Source organism: Micropterus dolomieu, linkage group LG22 (genome assembly GCF_021292245.1).
Source record: "Micropterus dolomieu isolate WLL.071019.BEF.003 ecotype Adirondacks linkage group LG22, ASM2129224v1, whole genome shotgun sequence".
NCBI lineage: Eukaryota > Metazoa > Chordata > Actinopteri > Centrarchiformes > Centrarchidae > Micropterus > Micropterus dolomieu.
The window spans coordinates 16,298,917-16,321,913 of NC_060171.1; the positions used below are offsets into that span (position 1 = coordinate 16,298,917).

The 22,997-nt window shown below is 40.8% G+C and overlaps 1 protein-coding gene across 1 annotated transcript; it reads left to right on the plus strand.

The window, feature by feature from the left end:
* The first annotated feature begins 902 nt into the window (after positions 1-902).
* foxb1a (forkhead box B1a) lies at positions 903-1,927 on the plus strand. Its single transcript, XM_046038349.1, has one exon. The coding sequence runs from the start codon at positions 986-988 to the stop codon at positions 1,925-1,927; it is 942 nt and encodes a 313-aa protein (XP_045894305.1). The 5' UTR covers positions 903-985.
* Positions 1,928-22,997: the final 21,070 nt, after the last annotated feature.

Sequence of the window (22,997 nt, forward strand, 5' to 3'; positions counted from 1 at the left end):
CTACTTCCTTTGCTCAGCTCTGGGCGAAATTAGCTGAGAAAAACTAACAGTGGGCTCATCAATAAACTTGCTCTTGGCAAATAATTATGCATGTACCTATGGCATTTCGTAAACAATATTAGACCATAATAAGAAATAAAAGCTAAATGCTTTCCCGCAACATTTTATCTTTAAAATCAGCTGTTTTCACTCAAATGCGCATCATAAAACACGTTAGCAGCTTTTATAAAACACGGTATGGAAGACATTTTTTGACAGCTGTAGCTACTCATCGCACATTTTTTAATAAAATCCATGTTACAATACACATCTGCCTTAACAACAGCACACATCGTTAAAAGACATTTTTATGACACACTCCATATATATACACATGAATTGTAAAGTCCGCTGAAGAAGTATTAGCGCATACCTTCACACACTGAGTGCCATCGCAGTTCAATTCCGGTTGCCAAGCCTTTTCACCCCTTTTTCTGTCTTCAAATGGAAATGATTTCCATTGGCCCAAGGTGTCCATGTAAATAGGTGTAAATGAAACCAGATTATGCCTTCCTCCCAGCCCCCTCCTCCCATGGCAATTGTCATGTGATAGCAAAGAGGTGGCACATTAATGGAGCGCCTCTACAGGGGTCTTTTCTGCTCATGTCACTACATAAAACTATCAGATGGTTAGAGGAAGGCCATGGAGGCATCCACTTAGCTCGTCTTATCAAGGACGCCAAATGAAGTCAGTTCAGCTCTGCTAGCGGGACAAGCTGACTTACTTTGCAAGAAAGACTTACAGCAGCCCTCTCTCCATAAATGTGCACCGTCCGCCCGTCTGCACACCGCAGAGGCGCGCAAACTGGCTGTTTTACACTCAACGCCGCTCCAGCGTTGCCTGCTTTGAAACTTTCCTCGGCGGTTGTTTTCATGAAGAGCGGCAAGCAGTCGCCAAGGAACTAAGTGAGACTACTTTTTATTGCTTTTCTAACAAATATCGAGGATGCCTCGTCCGGGGAGAAACACGTACAGCGACCAGAAGCCACCTTACTCCTACATCTCTCTCACCGCCATGGCGATCCAGAGCTGCCCAGAGAAGATGCTGCCTCTCAGTGAAATTTACAAGTTCATCATGGATAGATTCCCTTATTATAGAGAAAACACTCAGCGGTGGCAAAACTCTCTGCGACACAACCTGTCCTTCAACGACTGTTTCATTAAAATCCCCCGGCGCCCAGATCAACCAGGTAAGGGCAGTTTCTGGGCTCTGCACCCCAGCTGCGGGGACATGTTTGAGAATGGGAGTTTCTTGAGACGCCGCAAAAGGTTCAAAGTGTTGACTACATCCGATCACTTGGCTCCCAGTAAGCAGTCGGATGCTGCTCATTACCTCCAGCAGCAAGCCAAACTGAGACTGAGCGCACTGGCAGCCACTGGCACACACCTTCCCCAAATGTCAACGTACAACCTCGGAGTCTCTCAGACATCAACTTTTAAGCATCCGTTTGCCATCGAGAACATCATTGCCAGAGAGTATAAGGTCCCGGGAAGTCTAGCGTTCTCCACCATGCAGTCCATGTCTGCCGGGTACCCGCTCCACAACCAGCTGACGACAGCCTGGCCTCACATGTACAACACCAGCGTGATTGACACGGCGGCCCCAATCTCCATGGCAAGCAGCGACTACAGTGCCTATGGCGTGCCCATCAAGTCCCTGTGTCACGGGGGACAGTCCTTACCGGCTATTCCCGTGCCAATCAAGCCCACCCCGACCTCCATGTCCGGTTTCTCGGCTTTACCTCCGCACATCCCCGCGTTTCTATCAAACTCTCCACAGTCTCTGAGCCCGACGTCCCCACAGACAGCGACGAGCCAAAGCAGCCCCGCAACCCCGAGCGAGACTCTGACGAGCCCCTCCACACTGCAGTCTGTGGCTGTGCACTGACCAGCTGAACTTTCCCAGTAAAACGAACTGCTAGCCGGCTCCCTGGCCCCGTTACCGATCCCAAAGTTTATATTTTCTGTCGTCGGAAACTATCAAGGCGAGTTGCAGTTGCATATCGATTTATTTGTGTATGTGTTGAATGTGTCGCTTTAAATTGTGTCATAGAAGTCCAGCACAGAGTCGCACAGCGAAGTATTGCTCTTGAAAATATAAATTATTTGATAGTTCTATTTTTCAGTTTATTGTGAAATGTGAGTGTTGAAAGAGGAGCCACTGAGGGGATCCAGGGGGGGAGTTTGTTTTGGCACCATCGACTCTGATTTTAAGTGCTTGCGATTCTCGTGGCAGTTTTTCAGTTTTATCAAATAGCAAAACTTTTGCACCGTTTCTGTGTGACCACTATAATGTCTACGAAATTGCGAGTCAATGGCTCTGTGTTTTTGTTTGCTTTTAATACTGGAATGATGGGTATGGGTATACCAAATAGGAATAGAATTTAGATTTGCTCTTGCCATCCCTGTAAAAAAAAACAAGAAAAAAAAGAAAGCAGTCTTGCAGTATGAAATCTTTTCAAAATGGAAAAGTAGTATTGTGAGACGTCCTCAAAATGCAAGATGTGAATATTGCAAATAACTGATACTGAACTGTTGTAAAATGCACTTTTTAGTTTTATGTTTTAGATATCTATTTTCCAGAAAATGTTCTGTGAAGCATTTAATTTAAAAGGCTGTGATGACCATGTGTATCAGATGCTGTAAATTTGTACAATTTTTTTGAGGGGGGTGAAGCATGCATTCTAAACATTTGTGTTGTTACTGTTGTTGTTACTGTTGTTGTTTTGTTTGTGTTTGTTTATTTTTTTGCAAGCATGCGTGCTTTTGAAAAAGTGTGCAAACAGTCTGCAATGAATTGGAAAAAATGGTCATCGAAATATTTTCTCATTAAAAGTGAAGTAAACAATCAAAAATGTTTCTGAAGATTTCATGTAACAACATGTCACCTATTATTATAATAATAATAATAATAATAATGATAATAATAATAATAATTATTATTATTATTAATTTACGTCTCAGATAACAGACTTTTTATTCAATTGGTATAACACAGCCTATTTTCAAATCACTCTTGAATTTTTCATATAACGATACAAACATTAATAATAATTTAATTTGTCTTCTATCCAGACCTGTATGATTTGAGTGTGAGAGTTGCAGAGAAGCAGTGGGGAGAGAAATGAATCGTGCAGTCGATTAGGATGCATGGAGTTGCGATACCATAGTCACAGCGCAGACAACTGGGCTCATTCATCAAGCTGTTTGGCTAAACACAATTAAGCCCGACAATAAACATGTAGAAAAGCGGCACACAGTGTCCGAATAAACATTGTTACATGTTTTCAAATTCCAATCTCGCAGAGGGCAATTGTGTCACGTTGAGTGCAACTGACTGTTTCGACTGTATTTCCTATTTGCGGGAACTTTATTCAACAGGTTTTATAAATAGCCTGCAGACGGAGAAACATCTGCAAAAAGTGCAACATATATTTTTGATTATTTTATTCGATTTGTTCTGAGAATGGATGGAATAAAAAAATTAATAACGCGCCGGATCTGCCTCCCCTACAGAAAGCAACAGCTTATTTCTGGGTATTAAACAAATACATTAGAATTCCGTCACTTTATGCAATGGAGTAGATCAAATAAAGGGTCTCGGGCCACTTCATTCTCCCTCATTCACTTGAATTGAAAGTGCAAAGAATAGCAAACTTAGACTGGGCCACCAATGTAGATTTAGCCTTTTTTTCAGCAAGACAAAAAGACTGATTTTTCACAAACACATTGCTGACTGGGGAACTAGGAAACGAGCTGCAAGACCCTTTTGGAATTTAAATCCACCCCTCCCCCATGGTCTGTTTGGACAACAGTGTTAGTTTTTTTTCCCTCCCCACTTTGTGCATTTGTGTGGGTAACATTAATTCTGACTCTGGATGATTAAATGTATTCAAACTGCCATGCCAGATTTCAAGCTTAAATTTCTAATCAGATTTTATTTTTTTCTGGCTGGTCATTACAATGACATTAAATTTGCATAAACAAATATTTGAAAATTTGTTATTAAGCAAATTAAAGAAATTAAATCCAGCAACATGTGTCACACAAGTGGGGAAAAATGTGGAACAACATACAGTGGCAATATATATTTACAACACATTTAAACATGTTTTTCTATTCATTTAGATTTCAGTGTACTTAACTTTGTCTTATTTGGTATGTATTGCACTGTTACAAGTAAAATGTTTATGTAATACATGTATAGATGAATGTTTTGGAATGTCTTTTGTGAAAAAGAAGTCATTCACTGTAAAGTCACCCCAGAATGTGAAATGTAAAAATAACCAAACGTTTACATTTGATATATTATAAAGCAGAAATGCACTATTGAAACGGTATATTGCATTTGCAAATCAACATCCTGACCTCCTACTGACCGTGTTTTAACACACTATGCATGGGGCTCACATTCCATGTGAATTACGGAAATGTTGTACACCAATGAAGTCCATCTAGAAACACGAAATCAGGGCGTTGTTCGGCAGGCACTCAATTCCATAAATTAACACCTTCAGCTTTTCCTGCTCACAGTGTTCAAATGAACACATTAATTAAACCCCTAAGAGACAACATGTAAAACTACTGGCATTAAAATGATGTTACAGGTGGGAGAGAGAGACAACCACCACCAAACCAAGACCACCTCATTTCCGACACCTGACACACCAGAAATTGAAATAAATAGCCTGGAAAACACAATTTATTTCTAAATAAAACAAGTTTTTTATCTACAAAAAATGGTCCCAGGGTTTTCCTCCTATTCATTCCTTAGCCTTTCTTTCCATCTGTAATACAAATAAAATATGTTCTTGCTATTTCAGTCAGTTATACAGAAGGTGTTTTCCACAGTTCAGTGGCATCAGTATGAACTCTACATTGTCCTTGTTCTCTCAACTATGTTCCACTTAGACAAAGAAGAAGGTCATCTCAGGCAGGGGATGAAATATAGACCACATGCAAAACCCCAATGTTGTAGTTTAATTAAAATAATTCATTAAAGTGGTGGCCCAAGGTAATTAGCATGTATAATTTATGATTTGCTTAATGCATGCAGGCAGTGGCCTCCGCAATAAACTCAACTTAACCTCAAGTAGGGAACTGATATGGACAGGGTGCTGTTATTTACTATGCGTTTATTGTTTGGATATTTGTCAAGAGGAAGCAAGTGTTTCATAAAACCCTGGCTGTTATCTGACTCCCACTGCACACAAACAACTTATTTGTTTATGGGTTTACCTTGTGGATTTATGCTCAGTCATAAGAGAAGCTGTCAGATTTGTTCTGAAGGGGAGATATTGGGAATTGCCCTCACAAACTACATTTTGTATTTTTTGGCGGATCTGTGTTCACGGTTATCCCGCTGGTCACTAGTGTTGAAAATAGTTTACACTGGCTCTTTGAGCTGACAGAATGAGGACAAACACCACAAGGTAGCTCCTCTTCTCTCCCACACCACACTGTCAGCGCTGACTTTTAGAAGAAACAAAATAATCAGTGATAGACACAACTTGCATTAATTATGCTTGGCAAATGTGTCAATCCTTGACAAGCCCTTGACATTTTGAAACATGGCTAGTGGCTATGTTTTATCATTTCTTGCTAGTACACATGTTTTTTTTTAAATAAAAACAACACAGTAAAACAAATATTTTCAGATGGAGCTGTGGACCATGGTAAACAGATTTATTTTAGTAGTAGACAGAGCAAAGTGGCTCTCTCCCGATGGAAGCTACTGAATGAAAATCCTTATTTCCAGACACTTAAGTCTGAGATACTATGATTCAACAAATTTGCTCTTAGTAAATCTTTCATAAGAATTTGTCAGATCATCCTTCTGTTTTATTTGACCTAATTTTTTATTTTTTTTAAATGGTACAGTGTGGGAATAATAATCTACAAGAGAAACTCACACCCCTGTCCTCACAGGGCGCATCATCATTATAAGACTATATGGTTAAATCATCAGTCATAATGTGTGACTCGCAGGCTAAATACATTACATGGCTGTGTCGGAGGGCAAAGGGCAGGTATAGCTGGCAGCTGGAGGGAGAGGCTGGGGACTGCAGCGGCATTCAGGGCTGGCTCAGCCAAAACACCCATGTGTGCATGAAATTAGAGTGTCAACATCTGATTCATGCTGCTGGGTGGTGACTGTGAAACAAATTATGTCAGCGGGTGGCAGCGGCAAAATTCCACTGAGCTGCAGCAGACAGTGGCTGCGTAGAAGTTATAGCAGGCGGTAGATCCTGTTTTATAAACTGCAATGAAACTTTTTTCACGTGATAAATTTAAAGGCTCACATTCCAGCTCGTCACAAAAATGAGTGAAAAATACATTTCAAAGAACTGTGTTTTCAGTGTGTTCTTGAGCTGCAGACAGTGAAATGTAAGCTGTCTAATGGAAGTAGGTGTCGTAAAGAAGATCTAATGGTCCTAAGAAATGGGGTGATAATTGTTATTCAAGATAAGGATGCATATTGTTACAAATAGGGTGTGAGGTGCAAATGAAAGAGTTACTGCTCTGACATTGTGAGCAGCAAAACATGGTTTTTATAGATAAAAATTTCCCATGGTCTTGATGTTTCGAACGTTTTTTCATTCTGTTAACTGCTTTGGGGGAGCTGAATTTAGTGTCTTAGGTTAGAGAGTTGCCTACTATATTGTACAGACTGTAAAGCCCTTTGAGGGAAATGTGTGATTTTCACCTATGTAAATAAAACTGACTTGACTTGACTGAAAACATTAAATAGACATTAGATTCTGCTAAGGACACTGGCTTCACAGTGACATTCACTGACATACTTTCCATTTTCATTTAACAATATGTGATGCAGCACCACGCCGTCTCTGTACATAGATGGATCTCTTGTTATTGGCTCCTGAGTGTGTGAAGTGTTAGGCAGGTTGAGACAGGGTGAGAGAGACAACCAACTCAAAGCCATTAATCAAACTTCAGGCTCCAGTCCTGTCAACCTCAACCTCCAGCCATCAAATCTGACACATGACTCCCCTGTACCTCTTCTTAATTTTTTTCATCATTCACTCATTAAATTTGGGTCAGCAAATCGTTAAAATCAGTAAGATTTGGATTATTTTTTTTCTGCATCCACATTAGTGCCTAATTCTATTGTGTTACTGATGAATCTATTTTTATTCCCCTGTGTTTGTAATTTGGCATGCCTGTGCAGGGTGGTTTCACAGCTCTGTCCCAGCTTGTCCTGTCTGGTTTAGTAAATCTGTTGCACTCGCAGGGTATTAGTTAATCATATTTATAAAAAGTCAAAAAAGTCCCTCAGTTTGACCAAATGCTTAATGGTGCAGAACCTCAGTGTGGGAAGCCAGCTAAATACAAACAAGCTCCTTTAATGAAGGTACTTAACAGATTTGACACTACAACGTTTTTGCTTCTCAAGTGCTTTAGCTCTTAGGTGTTAGAACTGTAACAGATTCTGTGGATTTTAGCAGCCCGCTATTTCCCCTTTTAAATGTGGGACGAGAAGCTCATTTATCACTTTTTCCTTGGGATCTTATCCTACCCTCTCCAGCCATAAACTAACACTTACACAGGACTTCAAAGGTGCACTGTGTAGCAGAGGTGAGAAAGGGGCCTACATCCACTTGGGGCCAGTTCCTTCCAGAGATGAGATGGAGCTGATTAGCAGGAGTGTGCAACGAGGCCCCGTGGGGCAGCAGCTGGAGGAGCACTCCCCACGGGAGCAGGGACAGGTGTGAGTTTCGACAGCTCCCGTCTCTCCCCTCTGGATACAGCAGGGTCAGGGCACCCTCTGCGGGCCCGGGCTCTGTCCTGGATAGGAAGTCAGCAGTAATTGCCATTCAGCCAGTGGGACAGAAACAGAGGCAACAATAACCAGCGAAGAACACACAGTCCGTTTCCTCTTTGTCTTGATGTGTTTGAGGAAGGATGCTACCTCCTCTCTGCCAGAACAAAGCCACAATAAAGTTCTCACAATCAAATACAGTCTTGCAGAAGTTGCTGAGAGAAGACGCATCATTCTGGTGTAGCTGCGCACTCGGAGCCTCTTTCTATCCCAGCCAAGGCCCAGATGGTTGCTTGTTATTGCATAACAAGGCGGCATTGTTTTGTTAATGTAACTTCATCTGTCTTTGATCTAATCTCATGTTGTCATGGCCAGTGTGAAAATCCCTATCAAGAGCATGATCCGGCACTACGCTCATTGTAATTGTGATAATCTCCCGTATTGAAATTCCACTTTGTTCCTTTGTTTCTTTGTCAGTGGACACAATGTGAGGTTAATTAGCAGCCACTGGTAACCTCTGCGTTCCTGGATACTTCATCACAGCTGAAGTGTACTCTTCACTGGGGCCGCTGGCACTAACAAGCCCAAACACAAGGCCTGGAGCCAACTGAAAGTAAGCAGAATACAAACGCTGCAGCAACTTAATCCCTTTCAGGCAAACACACACGGGCCTCAAAAGTATCAACTGTAATTGTTTCTTCACGTCATTAATTGCTCTCATCAGTGTCTCCTTTCTGAAAACACGCAGAGAAGGAACTGGCTAAACCAGCACAGCATCAGGATGTATTTGCAGTAAAGGCTGCGGCGATGAAGATTATCAAACATTAAAAGGGCTTTATAGTGGTTATAATGTGATTCCAGTGTGTCACTGTGACATTTTGCTGTTCCTTGTGTCGCGCAGAAGCTCTCAGCACAGTGCATTTATCTGCAATATTGCCCTTCCGCCACTTCAGATCTCCCCATTCCCTGGTGGTCTAATTTATGTTAAGTCACAAACCTCCCCTATGGCTGTTTTGAAATGTTCAGAATGGAGACTGTGTGCTCCAGGTTTATGCCAGCACCACAATCCCCTGTATAATTGTTCTCTATGGGAAAGCACATCTCAGTGAAACCATCTGCAAGTCCATGGGGCAGTTTCCTAAGAATGAGTGGACTTCTTAGGGGGTTCCACTGCAATCCAGTTTCTCTTGTGAAGCAAGTAATTAATTCAAATCTCAGGAAGTCAATAGCTGCCTGGATCAGAGGCACGTAGCGCACAGCTGCTGATACCTCCGAACACACTGCTTGTCTTCTCAGGAAGTTGCCTAATAAAAGGTTACAATGGGCGTGCACAGACCCATAGAGGGCTCAGATAACACTAATTTTAAACTGTGATTTTTGTGTACTTTAATCCTACAATGCACATTTCATCTAAATTGTAGTGATGATAAGAGTCACTGGTACTCTTGGGAAATTGGGTTGAATGGATGATGTAATATACTGTCATTAAACAAGCTTTCAAGGTTCTGTGGTTCCTCCAGCTACAGTTGTTTTATCTCATGTTGATTTGTTTTTTTCTTGAAATTGAAGTTTTAAAAAAACCTGCCACAGACTAGCTTTCCATTATACAAAACACTGATTTAACGCGGCAAGGTCTTGGCTTCCCAAATAGTTGATATTGTCTTCATATAGAGTTGAGTTGTGAGCAAAGAAGACCCAGTTTGTGTGGCAGTTGTTTTGTGATGATTCATTGAAAAAGTAGCGTTCCCTCTCATTTTCTACTTTTTTGGGTCATTAAATTCATTAGCAAAGGCGCAGAATGATGAAATATAATGAAAGAGCCAGGGCAGCATTTTAAGAACCACAAATGAACATCAGTTGCTTGCTGCATCTATCTTTCTTTTCTGTAAACTGTAAAGTAGAGCAGTTGAGAAGAACGAGCCACTGATTTTGGGATCATTTCATGTGAGAAACTTGAAAGTGTGGGACCTTATTTTAGACCTTAAATTAAATTCAGTCTTTTCCAATTGACAGTGCGATCTCCGAGCTGTTGGGCAGACATAGCAGGACAGGAAGGCTCGGTGTGTGGGGAGTGAAAGTTTCTGATTCACGGCCATAAACCTTTTCCTCACCCCTTCTTCTCGAGACGGGGCAGGGTTGGGCTAAATGCCTCGCTGGGCTGCTCCCTACAGCTCATTGTTATCCTGCCCACTGAGGAAGCCACTGCTGTGCTTCCAGCCTGCCTCTGACAACAAGTGTAAATAAGGATCTAAATAACAAACAGAGGAATGCAAGCCTGTGTGTCACAGTAAGCTTCACAGTGAGTTTCACAGGTCTCCGCTTTAGCTCCGCACTGGCCACCTTAATGACTCGGTCAAAGGGAGCGTGCAATGGTCGGCTAATTTCCTTTCTTTGGCATCATTAGATGGCACTGTAGTGGACAAATCAAAAGCAGGGACAGTGTATGTGTGTGTTTGTGTGTGTGTGTGACATGGATTACTGGCTTTGGCCTTGTTTCTAAAGCCCAAAGAGTAAATAGCTAGATAAAGAAATAAGTAAAAATCTATTTTTTTCATGTGCTGTGGTGGTTTATACTAATATCTAAAATCAATTCAAGTTTGCAACATGTAAGCCATTTAAATACCTTTCTTCCACCGCTGCAGCTTGTTCTTATGTTGCTCTTATTCATATCAGTTTGATGGACAACTTGTGGAAAATGCCTCAATGCAGAATGATTGACACTATGTCTGGGCCCTGCAGCAGTGAATGAACTACAAGCCTTATTTACAACTCACAATCTCAAGTAAGTATAGAATGTAAAGGTCACTCCAGATTCACAGTTTTGTCTTATGTTTCATTCTTTAATGGAGGACTTGCAAAAACAGAAAAAAAGCTCTTCTTGCAGCCTTCGGCAGTCCTCAATACCTGTTTTTGAAACTTCATAAATAGTCATGTGTTTCTCGTGAGAGGAAAGTAAACATATTTGTTTGTATATGATTCTCCGACTTTGACTAAATCCCCATGGTGTCACCCGAGAATCCTTCCACTTGACCTTTGGCAGCCAGGAGCCATGCTTCTTACTGCATGGAGTGTGTGTTGTGCGGCTTGATTGAGGGTCCTTGAGCATATCGGCGAGTTATGAGTCTGCCTCCTTCTGACGCCCTCCCTGGTTTTGGGGACAGCGTTGTTGTGCAGGGCTGGAAAAGGGCTTGCCCTTCTGGCCACAAATCACCCGAGAAAGCAAGCTCGTATCTTCAAAGGGTGGGCTTCTCCCCGTGATTTACAGCCCCCACAGAGACGAAGTTAGGCACGGCCACTGTCTCTGCACCTGGGCCTTTATCAAGCAGCCAGGATGAGCTCTTTGCAGAAGACATTCAAATGTACAAGGAGCAGATTAGGCTGACTCAATCTTCTTTTGCTTGGAGAGAGAAAAAAAAAGAAAGAGAACCGGCTGACTTCAAAAAGACCTCTTTCCCTCTGCTTCTTGAATGAGTGAAAGGGTTCAGAGTTGAAAACAGCCTTGTGTATTCAAAGCGCTAATTCACAACTTATTCCTCTAATACACTCATGAAGCACTTTTAATTGTGTTAGTTTGCATTCCAAAGACATGTTTGTAGCTTTTAATTGGAGGTCTCTTTGAAATCATTGAAATGTATTACTTGTGAGGCCAACTTAAACAGTTCTCATGTGCTTGGCGTGGAGGCTGACTGGCTTTCATTCCCAGGCCTGGGTGGCACTTAAATATTGGCTATTAGACTAAAAGTGGTCCTTTTCTTTAATCATCATCATTATAATATCTAAGTTAGGTGTTAATGTAAATATATATATAGGTTTTGGTGATTATTGATGGCAATTGAAAAAATATACAATGATTTGTCTACTTTGATCTTTTGACTGGTCCATTTGTTTCTTACATTTGTTTTTTCCATTTAAAAATATTTGTTAGTGTATCGCGGCAATAAGAGACGCTTGACTGGAAAATTAAGTTTATAACTTTATAAAAATTATTGAAAAAAGTGCCTTTGCTTTTCAAGAAACATTTAATACATTACAGCTTTTGTAAATGAGAAACCAGAGAAGCACATTTAATATCATATACCAGAATACACATAATATAATCAATAAATGACATTTTCTAACTGCAAAAAATTGGTTGTGCTTGACATAAGGACTTTCACTTATTTGTAATTCATTTGGAATATTTTAATGTATGTCTGAACCTCTATACTATTAAAACTGGATAGGATGGGTATATGCGTGTGTATCCTGTGGTGGCGGTGGATGGGAGGAGCGAGGGCTAGAGCATATTTCTCTGTCAATCTTCACACATGTCCACAGTGTTCAATACACTTTGGCAACCTCTGCAGGTCTCAGTTACTTTTTTCAGATATGGACTTCTTTCTCCCTGAATTAATTCTTTCTTAAGCCATTCTGCCTTCCTCTCCTGAATCATCTTTTAATCCAGAGAATAGGCCCCGTGAACTGGCTGTCATTTAATGTTGCCACTGCCAGGACTTTTAGCTTAAATAAAGTCAGTGTAGCATGAATCTAATTCTGTGGATGTATGGGCCTAGGGTGGTGAATGTTGCGTCTGGAGAGCCAGTCCTCCTCAAAACCTTCGTGCGAATGCCTGGCGACTGCACAGTTACCCACAGTGAAAGGACCACCCACTTAGGGTTGAGAGGGGATTTGAAGCTTCCCTGCCTGCTTATTCCTTTCCAGGCCTTTCTGCTACTGTTTGCAGCTCATCCAATTGTGCCACTCTTAACGTTACTCTATAGCTCTCTGAAAGGCAGCTCCAACTGTCAATCTTTCTTTCAGGATGATAGCCATGTGTATGTTGATACATCTTAAAGGATTTCCTGAAGACCCCAAGTATACTTTATCTGGTTAATAGTTAAGTTCATAACAAACAGAGGCTTGTCAAATGTTGAATTTAGACTCAATGCTTTCATTTTTTGTTGCACAGAATATTTCTGTTCTTTCACAAAAGCACATCCAAGAAATGTCAACATTTAGTGTAAAATTACTGGACACTTCTCTTGCCCCTGTAGTTTGAATTTCAGTGCTTTGTACATAACGTCCCCAGGGCTTCTCTCTATGCTATTGCCAGTTTTCTTTGAGGTCTTGTATATTTGGATTTCCCGCTTCACTGCTCCACCCCAACATGTTAATTTCCAACTGCCCATCTCCATTTACAACCTGTTTTTATCAACTTTTTTCACAAAGCACAACAAAACAGAGGGAGGGCAGCCTCGATGCTCGTGGAGAGCTAACACAGCCAGGAACATTGTCCATAAACTTCTCCTCATCTCCATCCCCCAGTGTTATAGACAAACAATCCTTTCCATATGCAGTGGAAGGGGTCATGGCGTTAACAGAGGGAGGAATGCTTTGGGGAGAAAATATTGTTCAGCAATGACACAGAAGTAATTTGGGTCTCGCTGAGTGATTTCATCAGGGCTTTTTGTTGTCTCAAAGTGTTTGACCCAGAGGTCCCTGTCAGCCCTGTTGTTAATGGGAGCTAGAGCAGAGTGACAGCCCCAGAAAGTAAAACATTTTACTACTAATAGTGGGCCTCCAGAGGCTTAGGCATAAATATTTAAGCCCTTCTCCCTTGTCCCAAATACTGGGGGGTCTCCATGGTGCATCTATCTATAATGCAAGAAACAGAGCAAATATATCCGCTAGATGCTACTATACTAGCTTTTTGGCATTTTTCTTTTCTTTGAGTTGTTAAACATTGCAAGAGTAGGCCTATGCTAACTAAAAGTTTTTCTTTACGCATGGAATTGAAATAGTACTGCATGTTTTCTTTAAGCCTCATTCAGCTTCTCAGGGCTGCATAACTAGAAATGTGGACTCCTATCATTAATGAGGTCAGAGAAGACTTCCCTAATATAGCCTAGCATGGAGAAATGGTACTAGCTTTGGCCTATTTCTCAAAGTAAACTTCATTAAAAAGGCTATGTGGCTTGTGAAGGTGGTCTGACGTGCCTTGAATGATGGTCTCCACAAACAAAGCTGCTACACAAGCCATCGAATTATCTCTGTCAAACTTTGGCGTAATCTGAGCTGATCCTCTTAAAAATATTTAAATGAAACATTTGCACATCAATGGACACCATGGCAACACTGTGTGTATTCTTCTTTGGGGGTGCCTCTTTAACACTGAGCTTTAGAAAAGCACATCTCCTCTGTTGTGTTGACAAACAACAAAACAAACAATATTAAATGGAGGAGCTGAAGTTTTTCACATCATTGATGGATAGAGGAATCTGAAAGGCTGAACGAACCTGAGTTGAATGAACACTTAAGTTTGAGACGCTGGCAATTATATGATTGGTGCTTGGGATGTATCGTTATATGTGGGCTGTAAAACTAGACTGAGAGCACGTTTTGAATAAGATGACCAAGGTTGTGAGAGTGAATCTGATGCAGGACTCTTCATAAGTATTCACTGAGCCGTCTCATCAGTACTTTATGGCTGCACATTATTGCTGTCTCTGGTGAGACCTGTGAGGAGCACCTCTCCCCCTAGTGGCAGAAAATAAATCAGACAGCATGAACTTAAAATCATCTCCCTGCTCAGGTTTGACTCCTTTACCCAAACCGCTCTGATGCCTTCTGAATACATTTTAACATAAACTCCAGCGTTTTTTGTGGGTGCAACTGTTACAACAAAAATGTGATTATGTTTGTGAAAATAATAGTGCTTCCGTGGTACTTCCTCTGCATTCGGGGAAACAGGCGATGTATTAATATAGCTCGTGGCTTAATTGGGTTTTGGATGGTAGATTAATTAATTTGTGGCTAATAGGCACAAACATGAAAAAACAAACTTCTTTACTTTAAGCTCAGGCTGTACATGCATCTAAGTAAGTAATGTAAATTATGCAGATTGTGTTGATTATTCTGACAAAGAGTTTTTGTAAGAGGTGCTTAAAAAGATTACTCCTTCCTGGCATTTTATCAATTGTACACTTCCATAAATAAGTTATGCCGCAGATTTGAATTATTAGCCTGCTTTGCTCTAACAAATATTGTTCAGTGATTAATGACACGGGTTGTTTATAAGTGAACTACTATCATCAATTTTACAATACAATAGCATGTAGACGATGTAATATACCACACATACACTCTGCTACCAGTTTGCAAAATAGTGTACTACTATACAAATATGACTCTTTACCAGTATCAGTATTCAGACATTCACTCAAATCAGAACTTTTGTTTCAAAGCTAATTATAATCTTCAGATTTTTTTTAAATCTGCAGTCTCATCTGCAGCTTCCCCAGGAGAAACTGGTTCTATGATGCAATACAAAAAAAAGAAAAGATCTGGGGTTCAGCTCAGCCTTGTAACTCTGCTGCAATCTATGCCTGCAAACTGATAGCTTACAGAAATAGACCCCCCCCCCGGTCCTCAGCATAAAATGTGCTTTAATCAGCAGAACATCAATTAACAGTTAGAAATAAAATGTCACCTTGCCGTTTCAGGGGAGAAGGCTTCTCCCCTCAAGCTTTCATTTGGGGAAACGTTTTCAATTCTTTCTTATGGTAATTTTCTGATTGTGCTGTGTTCTAATACCATTTTCCTTTACTGGGGGTGTTAATTATGTTTGCAAAGTTTTAAAACTCAGCCAAGCAATTAGAGCCAAATAGTTGACAGAACAGAAAATGTCAGTGTTCAAATATGTTGTTTCAGGGCCCGTGTTCATCTAAGTTTTGTATTAGGAAATGTTGACAGAGAAATTGGAAATGACAGACTAGTTACACAGTCTGGAAGATTCAATAGGATTTTAAGGGGATGTACACAAATGTTGAGATTTTAAACTATGATTTTATAATAAAGTTTACTTTGATGTTCCTTCACAAAATAGAAGACTGATCATCATTTTGTCTTCAGAAGAGATACTTTTCACAAACACAGACTTAATACCACAAAGACAATATTCATGGAATACCATATTTCCATTATGTTGAGTAAAATACAAATTCAATAGATTTTTTTTTTTTTTGTCAAAGAAAGACATAAGTGCAAATGTTTCAGTGCAAGGTCAGGTCACTGTATTCACTTTGTGTGCAGATTTGGTCCAAATAATGGCTTTGGATCCAAAAAGCAGGGTTGACATGAGACCATGCTGAGGTAGAGCTGTGTATCATATATCAGCCAAGTCCTGTCTATGTGATAATTCTCCAAAGTTAAACAGCCATAAAAGGCTTGAGAACTCTGACCTTCACAATCTAACTAAGCAAGAGAAGCCAATGATGTGGAACAGACCCATCGCAAGCACTCACATGATGATGAACTATGCTCCAGCTTTGCTAAAAAATAACTGTATGTCTTCAATGACATATATAGCACCAGCATTTCAATACGATCCCAATTTATTTTGCACTAAAATGGTTTATTGTCGGCTATAAAGCATATGCAGCAAGAGGCAGAAGGACGAGGCTGCTTCAGTGCAGCGAGTGTGTCTCAAAGGCATATTGTTCTCTGTGCAGCTCAAGAGCACATCTCAGTGATGTGCCTCAGCTCCACGAGGAGGCCGTAAAAACTATCAAAACTTATAAACCTTATCATTAGTCTGCCTCTTGTCACTCATTCTTGCTACTTTAGCTCATGGATTGCTGTTTTCGTTCGACGACTTTCTACAAACTTGTGCAAAAACTTCTATCATGAGTGGGAATTTTGACACAACAAAAAATAATTTCGTCTTTGTTTTATAACAACCCCCTACCAAACCCACCCCCACTGCCACCACCACGCACACACACACAAATTCAATGAATTTACCGACATTTACGCTCTCAAGCAGTATTTGTCACTTTGTGTCAAAAAGTTATCAGAATGAAGTGGGGACAAAAAGAGGTTTTGCTTGTTGTGCTTGTGTATATGTGTGTCATGATACGGGGTCATTTACAATCCTATAACGTATTCAGACACTGAGCAGATAAGCGAGTGATACATCTTTCACCGTGCCTGCCCTTCACACTTGTCATAGCAGCACCATAAACAGCATCCATAACAATTGAGCCCACAGAGGGAAAACCTCCAATATGCAGAGGAGCCCGGAGCTAGGGCATACTTTGCTAAGAAATGGATATGCTTTTCAAGTTGTGAAAATATGAAAAGCATTGTTCTTGTGACAAGCAATACATTCTCAGCAGGAATTGAATTTTTGCAGAAAACAGTTCTGTAATTAATGAATAATGTAGTGTTTAGTGAGAGCATTCTATTATTTGTATACTTGGTAGAGGAAATCTTTATGGGTATGTAATTAATCATAATTAAGAAGATTTTGACAAGAGCTTGGGGACAGAGCAGACAAAGCCCTCTTTCTATATTCCCATGGAGGGCACTATGAAATGATGGGAGAGGTATGCAGGCAGCTAATGAGATATGTTTCCAGCACTGTAGGTCTTGTTATGATCTTTGGTTTCCTCTGCGTTAAGGGAGATCACTGAGGGTTACAACCACTGGCTGGAGAGAGGAGGACGCACACCTCCTTGTTTCTCTTAACCTCCTCCTTAGATCTATTATAGCGCACTTCACAAGGCTAAGTACCATTTAATTTAGTCGCCCTCCCATATTTATCTTGTGCTTGTGATTTATGGGCTTAGAATCTATGTGCTGGAAATGTAAGGTATCTTTACTGTGTCGGCCCACAGATTTTCATACTATGTCGCGTCAGCAGCTCTTTCTCCTTTGATTGTTAGTGAATTTATTACGGCACGTCATAATAATTAATAACAAATTGTTACAAGTTATTTTGTGCGTATATTTGCATTGCTTCTGAGGGGAGATTTAAATATGAAGTAAGCCAGAATAACATAAACACAGGATGGTAAACTCTGTCCTCTGACCTCTGTACATCCTCTTCATTGAATCCTTTGCATTGCCCTTGCAATGTACATCTTTATTGTTTACATTTTTTAGCATGTATTTATAATTTATCTTGACTGCTTATCCTTGATATTTCTTATTTTCGAATTTGTATAAGGCTTTGTATAATGTATCACACAAGTCATTCAGCAATATGTCAGGAGAGCGTCACATTGCATTTCACTACACATATTGTTTGTGTATGTGACAAACTTTTGAATCTACCACACATCTTAAATATCTTCAATTTCCATCCTGAATATCATATTAAACCAAGTGTTAAATTGTCTGATAACTGAGTACTTTTAGCACTAAGCATTCAACTATTACTAATAGTAATAAGCTGTGTTTCAGTTTACTATAGCTATAGCTATGGCTATAGTAAACTGAAACACTCAAGACCAGCTTTAGTGTTGTTGAACTGATCTTATTCACACATGAAATACAAGCAGTGTCTATTGTACCTACAAGTAAAAGTAAGGCATGAACACGCCTTAAAATAACACAGCCTGAAAGAGAAACTCTAATAAGACAGAGGCCAGTGACATTAACATCGAGGAAAGTTTCTCGGTGACAGCAGCTAGTGAACACCTGCGTGTGTCTGACTGGGTGTGTTAAGGGCGCGCAGAGCTGACTGTTTGATTAAAGTCCTGATCCTCTTTTAAAGTCTAAAGAGTGTGAGATGAAGAGGTGCCCGAAGTGATAAATGACCTCATCACTCAGTCCACCTCTCTAATTTTCCTTTTGGAAAACGAAATTGACTTGTCTGTGTCTGCGCTGTCAGTTAATTGCTCTTCTCACAAGCAGTGTTGAGAACGTGGATGGCAAAGTGAACACACCATCTGCAGCAGCTGCTTACTGGAGGCAAATGCCCCCAGAGCATGCATACTGTCCTGACATTGGCATTTCTCACTCCGCGCTGGCTCCTCCAGTCAGGAGCAATAACACCTCAGGTTGAATAATTTAGTCAGCGATCATCCACAAAAGACAGCCTGAGTAGGGAGGGCCTCGAGGTTGCATAGTTTACCCATGTTCCATTTGGTTTGGATGTTGACAATAAGGAAATGCAAGAGAAAGATGAGTGAATCAATTACAAGCTTTTTGATGGTCAAGATGACAGGAACGTGATACTGGTATTTCACTATAAGATTATTATGAGCAGTAAAGAGGGAAGATTTGTTGAGTGATCTGGAGAGCTGTCCCACTTGGCGAAGTGCTGAATTGTGTTTGATTTCATAAATAATTGCAGTCATCAGGGACACACATTGTTTTAGGCTTAACCGTGTTGTTTACCCATGCCACATGTCTGAGGGAGAGACACTGTTGTGGATACACATCGCCCTCAAGGAATCTTACCAAGGGCCCATGGTTGGCAAGTGTATTAAAGGATTTTACAGAGTGTGTGTGTGTGTGTGTGTGTGAATAAGTGAGGGAGTGAACTTAAAAGGGGAGAGAAAAACAACATGCAGTACTTGAGGTATTTAGGCGAAGCTGTGAGCAAACACATCCGTAGCTAATGAGGCCTGGCATATGGAGTGATGATTGGAATTCATCATAGCTCACTGTTGCTGCAGTGCAGGAGTGTTATGTTCCATCACTTAGACAACCACTGAAGACAAGTAAAAAAGCTGTTTTTGCCCCAGTGTTAACAAATTAACTGACACATATGTGGGCCAAAAGAGAAAGTTGAAAAGAAAGGTGATTGATTGTTCCCTTGTTGCCTTCCTGTCAGCTCAGTTTCTGTCAGCAGAGGATACATGAAAGATGGAAACCATCAACGCCTCTGGCCCAAATCCCACTTTGCACTCACAAATGTAGAAATTCTTCGAAAATAACAAAAAAGCGAGAACTTTTCCCGTCCTCATGACCCCAAGAGTTTTCAGAATAAGAAGGAAAAAGACATTTCTTTTGGAAGAGGTGTGGTGCTCACTTCTACATTTGTTCATCAGAGCCTTGTGAGGAAGTCTCTGTGGTGGACTGTGTGTGTGTAACTTTGTGTACAAATTTGTACACTTGCATGTGTGTGTGTGTGTGTGTGTGTGTGTGTGTGTGCTAAAGAGAGCTGAGAGGTGGAGGCAGTGGAGAGAGAGCTGATTAGTGTTTATGCTTCCTCTGCCTGTGTTTGGTGCCGGAGATGAAAGGGAGTGGAGGTGGAGGTGTGGGTGCAGGTGCTTGAATCTGTATCTGAGTGTCTCCCTGCACAGTGGAGGGACTGCTGCGTCCCTATTATGGGTGAGTGCAGCGAGCTCAATGGTCCCAGTCACCTCTCAAAAACAGCAGTGCAGGAAAACCCGGCATGGTGCCAATTAGGATGGAGCAAGCAAACATATGTCTCTCTCAAAAATCCTGATGAAAGTGCATATTGATGTCATAAATTAGACGAGTACAATAGATTGTTGGGTGTTTGTGTGTAAATGTTTAATTAACCTGCTTGCCTACATCGCTGCTGTGCTTTGCAGCTAAGGAATCAATCTACTTAGCAACCCATTTAACAATACAGGGCCTGCCTTGTATGACACATTCATTGGGGACAGCCGAGCAGTTGTTAATGTCTTCAAATTAACAAAGCCATTAACCCAAGTGATAATGGTCTGTTTCATGTGTATGTGCAGGTTGTCCAAGGACGATAACTCTGTATAAAACCTAGGTCTAATTTTCTTTATGGCTTCAGGTGAGTTATCTGTTTTTTAATGATCACAGGCACGTTTAAATCAGGATGCTAATGATGATGAGGACGCATTCAAACTAGCTGTGTTTAATCAGGAATGAAAAGGGAAAGCGTCTAGTAGAGGTGTTAACAATAATTAAAAGAGTTGTGTTATTCTGTAGTGTGAAATTGCCATTTATTTTCCACCCTCAGCACTCAGTTTTCACTAATTCAAATATTTATCCAACATTTCAACACTGCATGTGCATGCTGTGGATAAGAAAATCTTTAGATAATAGATAATCTTGATTTTAACACCCATTAAGTTCTTCATGTTTTTTTTTCTTCCAACATGATAGTGAGCAGTCTGCACCCCCCTCCCTTTTTTTGCAGAGATCACAGAACACAGAGGGGGCCATGATGACCTCATCCCAAAGGAGCGTGCTGTTTTGCCTGCAAGGTAAGGATTTGGGATGCAAAGGAGTTTTTTAGATTTAATCACCGTGCTCCACACAGTGCACAATGTGTACTAGGGAGGAGATGGCAATTATAACGCCCATGCCGGCCTGCTGGTCTGCCTGTGTGGTGATGTATTCCCTTGGGGCGTTGCAGGGAGACGGTGGCAGGGGCACCGCTACCATGAAAGAGAGCAGAAATCCCCCCTGCAGACACACCAGGCTTATCACTCTGCACTGACAGCCAATGACGAGCCGGATCACTGGGGCGTGCCACACTTAGTTAGTGCCTCCGTTTGAGCAGAATAAACACTTAAAAACAACGTGCAGGGTATTTTTGTGTTTTCTTTTGTGTGTGCTTTTCTGCCAATCCAGAAAATCCCAGCACCACACTGACCCACTTTACCTCCCTGCTTCAAATCGATTTGATTACACAGCTTTGTGTGCAGTGGTTTCACATTTCCCTTAATCCTCATATTATTGTCATTCTCACAGTCCAGATTTAAAGTATCCTTTTGATTGTATTGTTTATTCTAAGAGGAGAGGACACGGTATTATGATACAATATTGATATTTCCATAAATAAGTACTAGTGCCAGCTCTCTCACATACTGCATTCGTCAGACTTTTTCTCACTGAAAGGAACTAGCTCAACAACTTTTCATATTGGATCAATCCTACAAGGAATATTGTTGTTTATTGGCAAACATCCTGACACATCATCATACACAATGAAGCGTGCATGAATAATTAATAGCCTCTCATACAAAATATTCGCTCGCGCTCCAATGGTGTTTACTCCCCTGCAGACATCCATACTGAGGATAACCTCTGCTGTTTAGAGGAGCTCTGCGTCTCACTTCTCTGCTGCTGAATACTGAGAAGTTACAAGAGACACAGTAACAACATAAAAGCAGCAAGAAATAGATCAGTAAATACACAGCAGCGCTGTTTAAAGAGTGGCTCAAAAACAATGTGATTGTGTTTTTGAAACTAGGAAAAATAGTGCAGTGCAGCAATGCAGCCAAGAACAGGTGACTACAGAGAGACAGAGGCTAAAGCCTGTGTACAAGTGAGATGGTAATGAGCTTAATCTGACTTCTGCCATTTAAATAAAGACATTTTTAGGCACAGAGGACACAATTATAATACATTAAAAGGAAGATGTATTTAGTAGACCATAAAAAACCTTTACTGAATGTGTTGTTTGATTACAATGATGGCATTGTTTTTAATTTCTTGAGGCTACATGAGTTAACTTTTCCCTATCTTCGTTTGGTGTGTTTGTTCAGGTTTGGCACCACCTGTTAACACATGTTTGGATTGGATTTGATTTTATTGGCTCCACAGATTTATGGCCTTCCTCCTTCAGGATTCTAAATGTTGCCTACATTTATTTTCAGCCACATGAATTATGCTCTAGACAAATGACTTTTATTGTTAATACGTGTGCTACATTTGGGCACATTCGTAATAAAGTTAGTACCTCTGCTTTCGACTAAAACCAACAGACTTACAAGTGAATTTTGTAAATCTTAGTGAATGTAACCCAGTTGGGTCCTGTAGAACGTGTACAGCTGAATATTAAGCTTGTGACTGACTGACTGATGGAAGATGGTGCAGCCCTGGGGAGACGTCTTTGTGGGAGAAATGACACTCCCCTTGTAACTGTCTCGGAAGTCAATGCTATCACACTGTCAAACTCAGAACGTGCTTCCCGCATTTCTTTTATTTCTCCCCATCTCTGCATTCGATATCATTCTTACAGCCTACAGCTATGAGCGCAGACTTTTAGTGCACGTCCGCTCTAGACTGGAAGTGTGGGGGACGGGGCGCATCCTGGGCCACCCTCACCAGGGAAAGTGACAGCCTGGATAATTGGCACTAATCAAGTGACTGCCTGTATTGAGAGAATGTTGCTATCCGCACAGAGAAAGGAACAGGGTTGACCCACAGAGGTAGTGCCCAAGGCCCTTTCTCTCCTACAATAGCTTTTGTCAATCCGCAGTGTGTGACAGTCATCATCTACCAGCGCAGTCCCACTTTGGTCAATATGCAAAAAAAACAAAATAGAAGAAGAAGAAGAAGAAGAAGAAAGTCAGAGATAAAGAAAGAAAGAGAGAAGGGGGGGTTGGTGAGAGAGGAGAGAGACGTTTCCTATTTCACATGAAAACTAGGATGTTATGGTGTGCATACTACATTATTC

What these genes read in the sequence shown, in the direction of transcription:
- foxb1a (XM_046038349.1), top strand. Translation starts at nt 986, where the DNA reads ATGCCTCGTCCGGGGAGAAACACGTACAGCGACCAGAAGCCACCTTAC.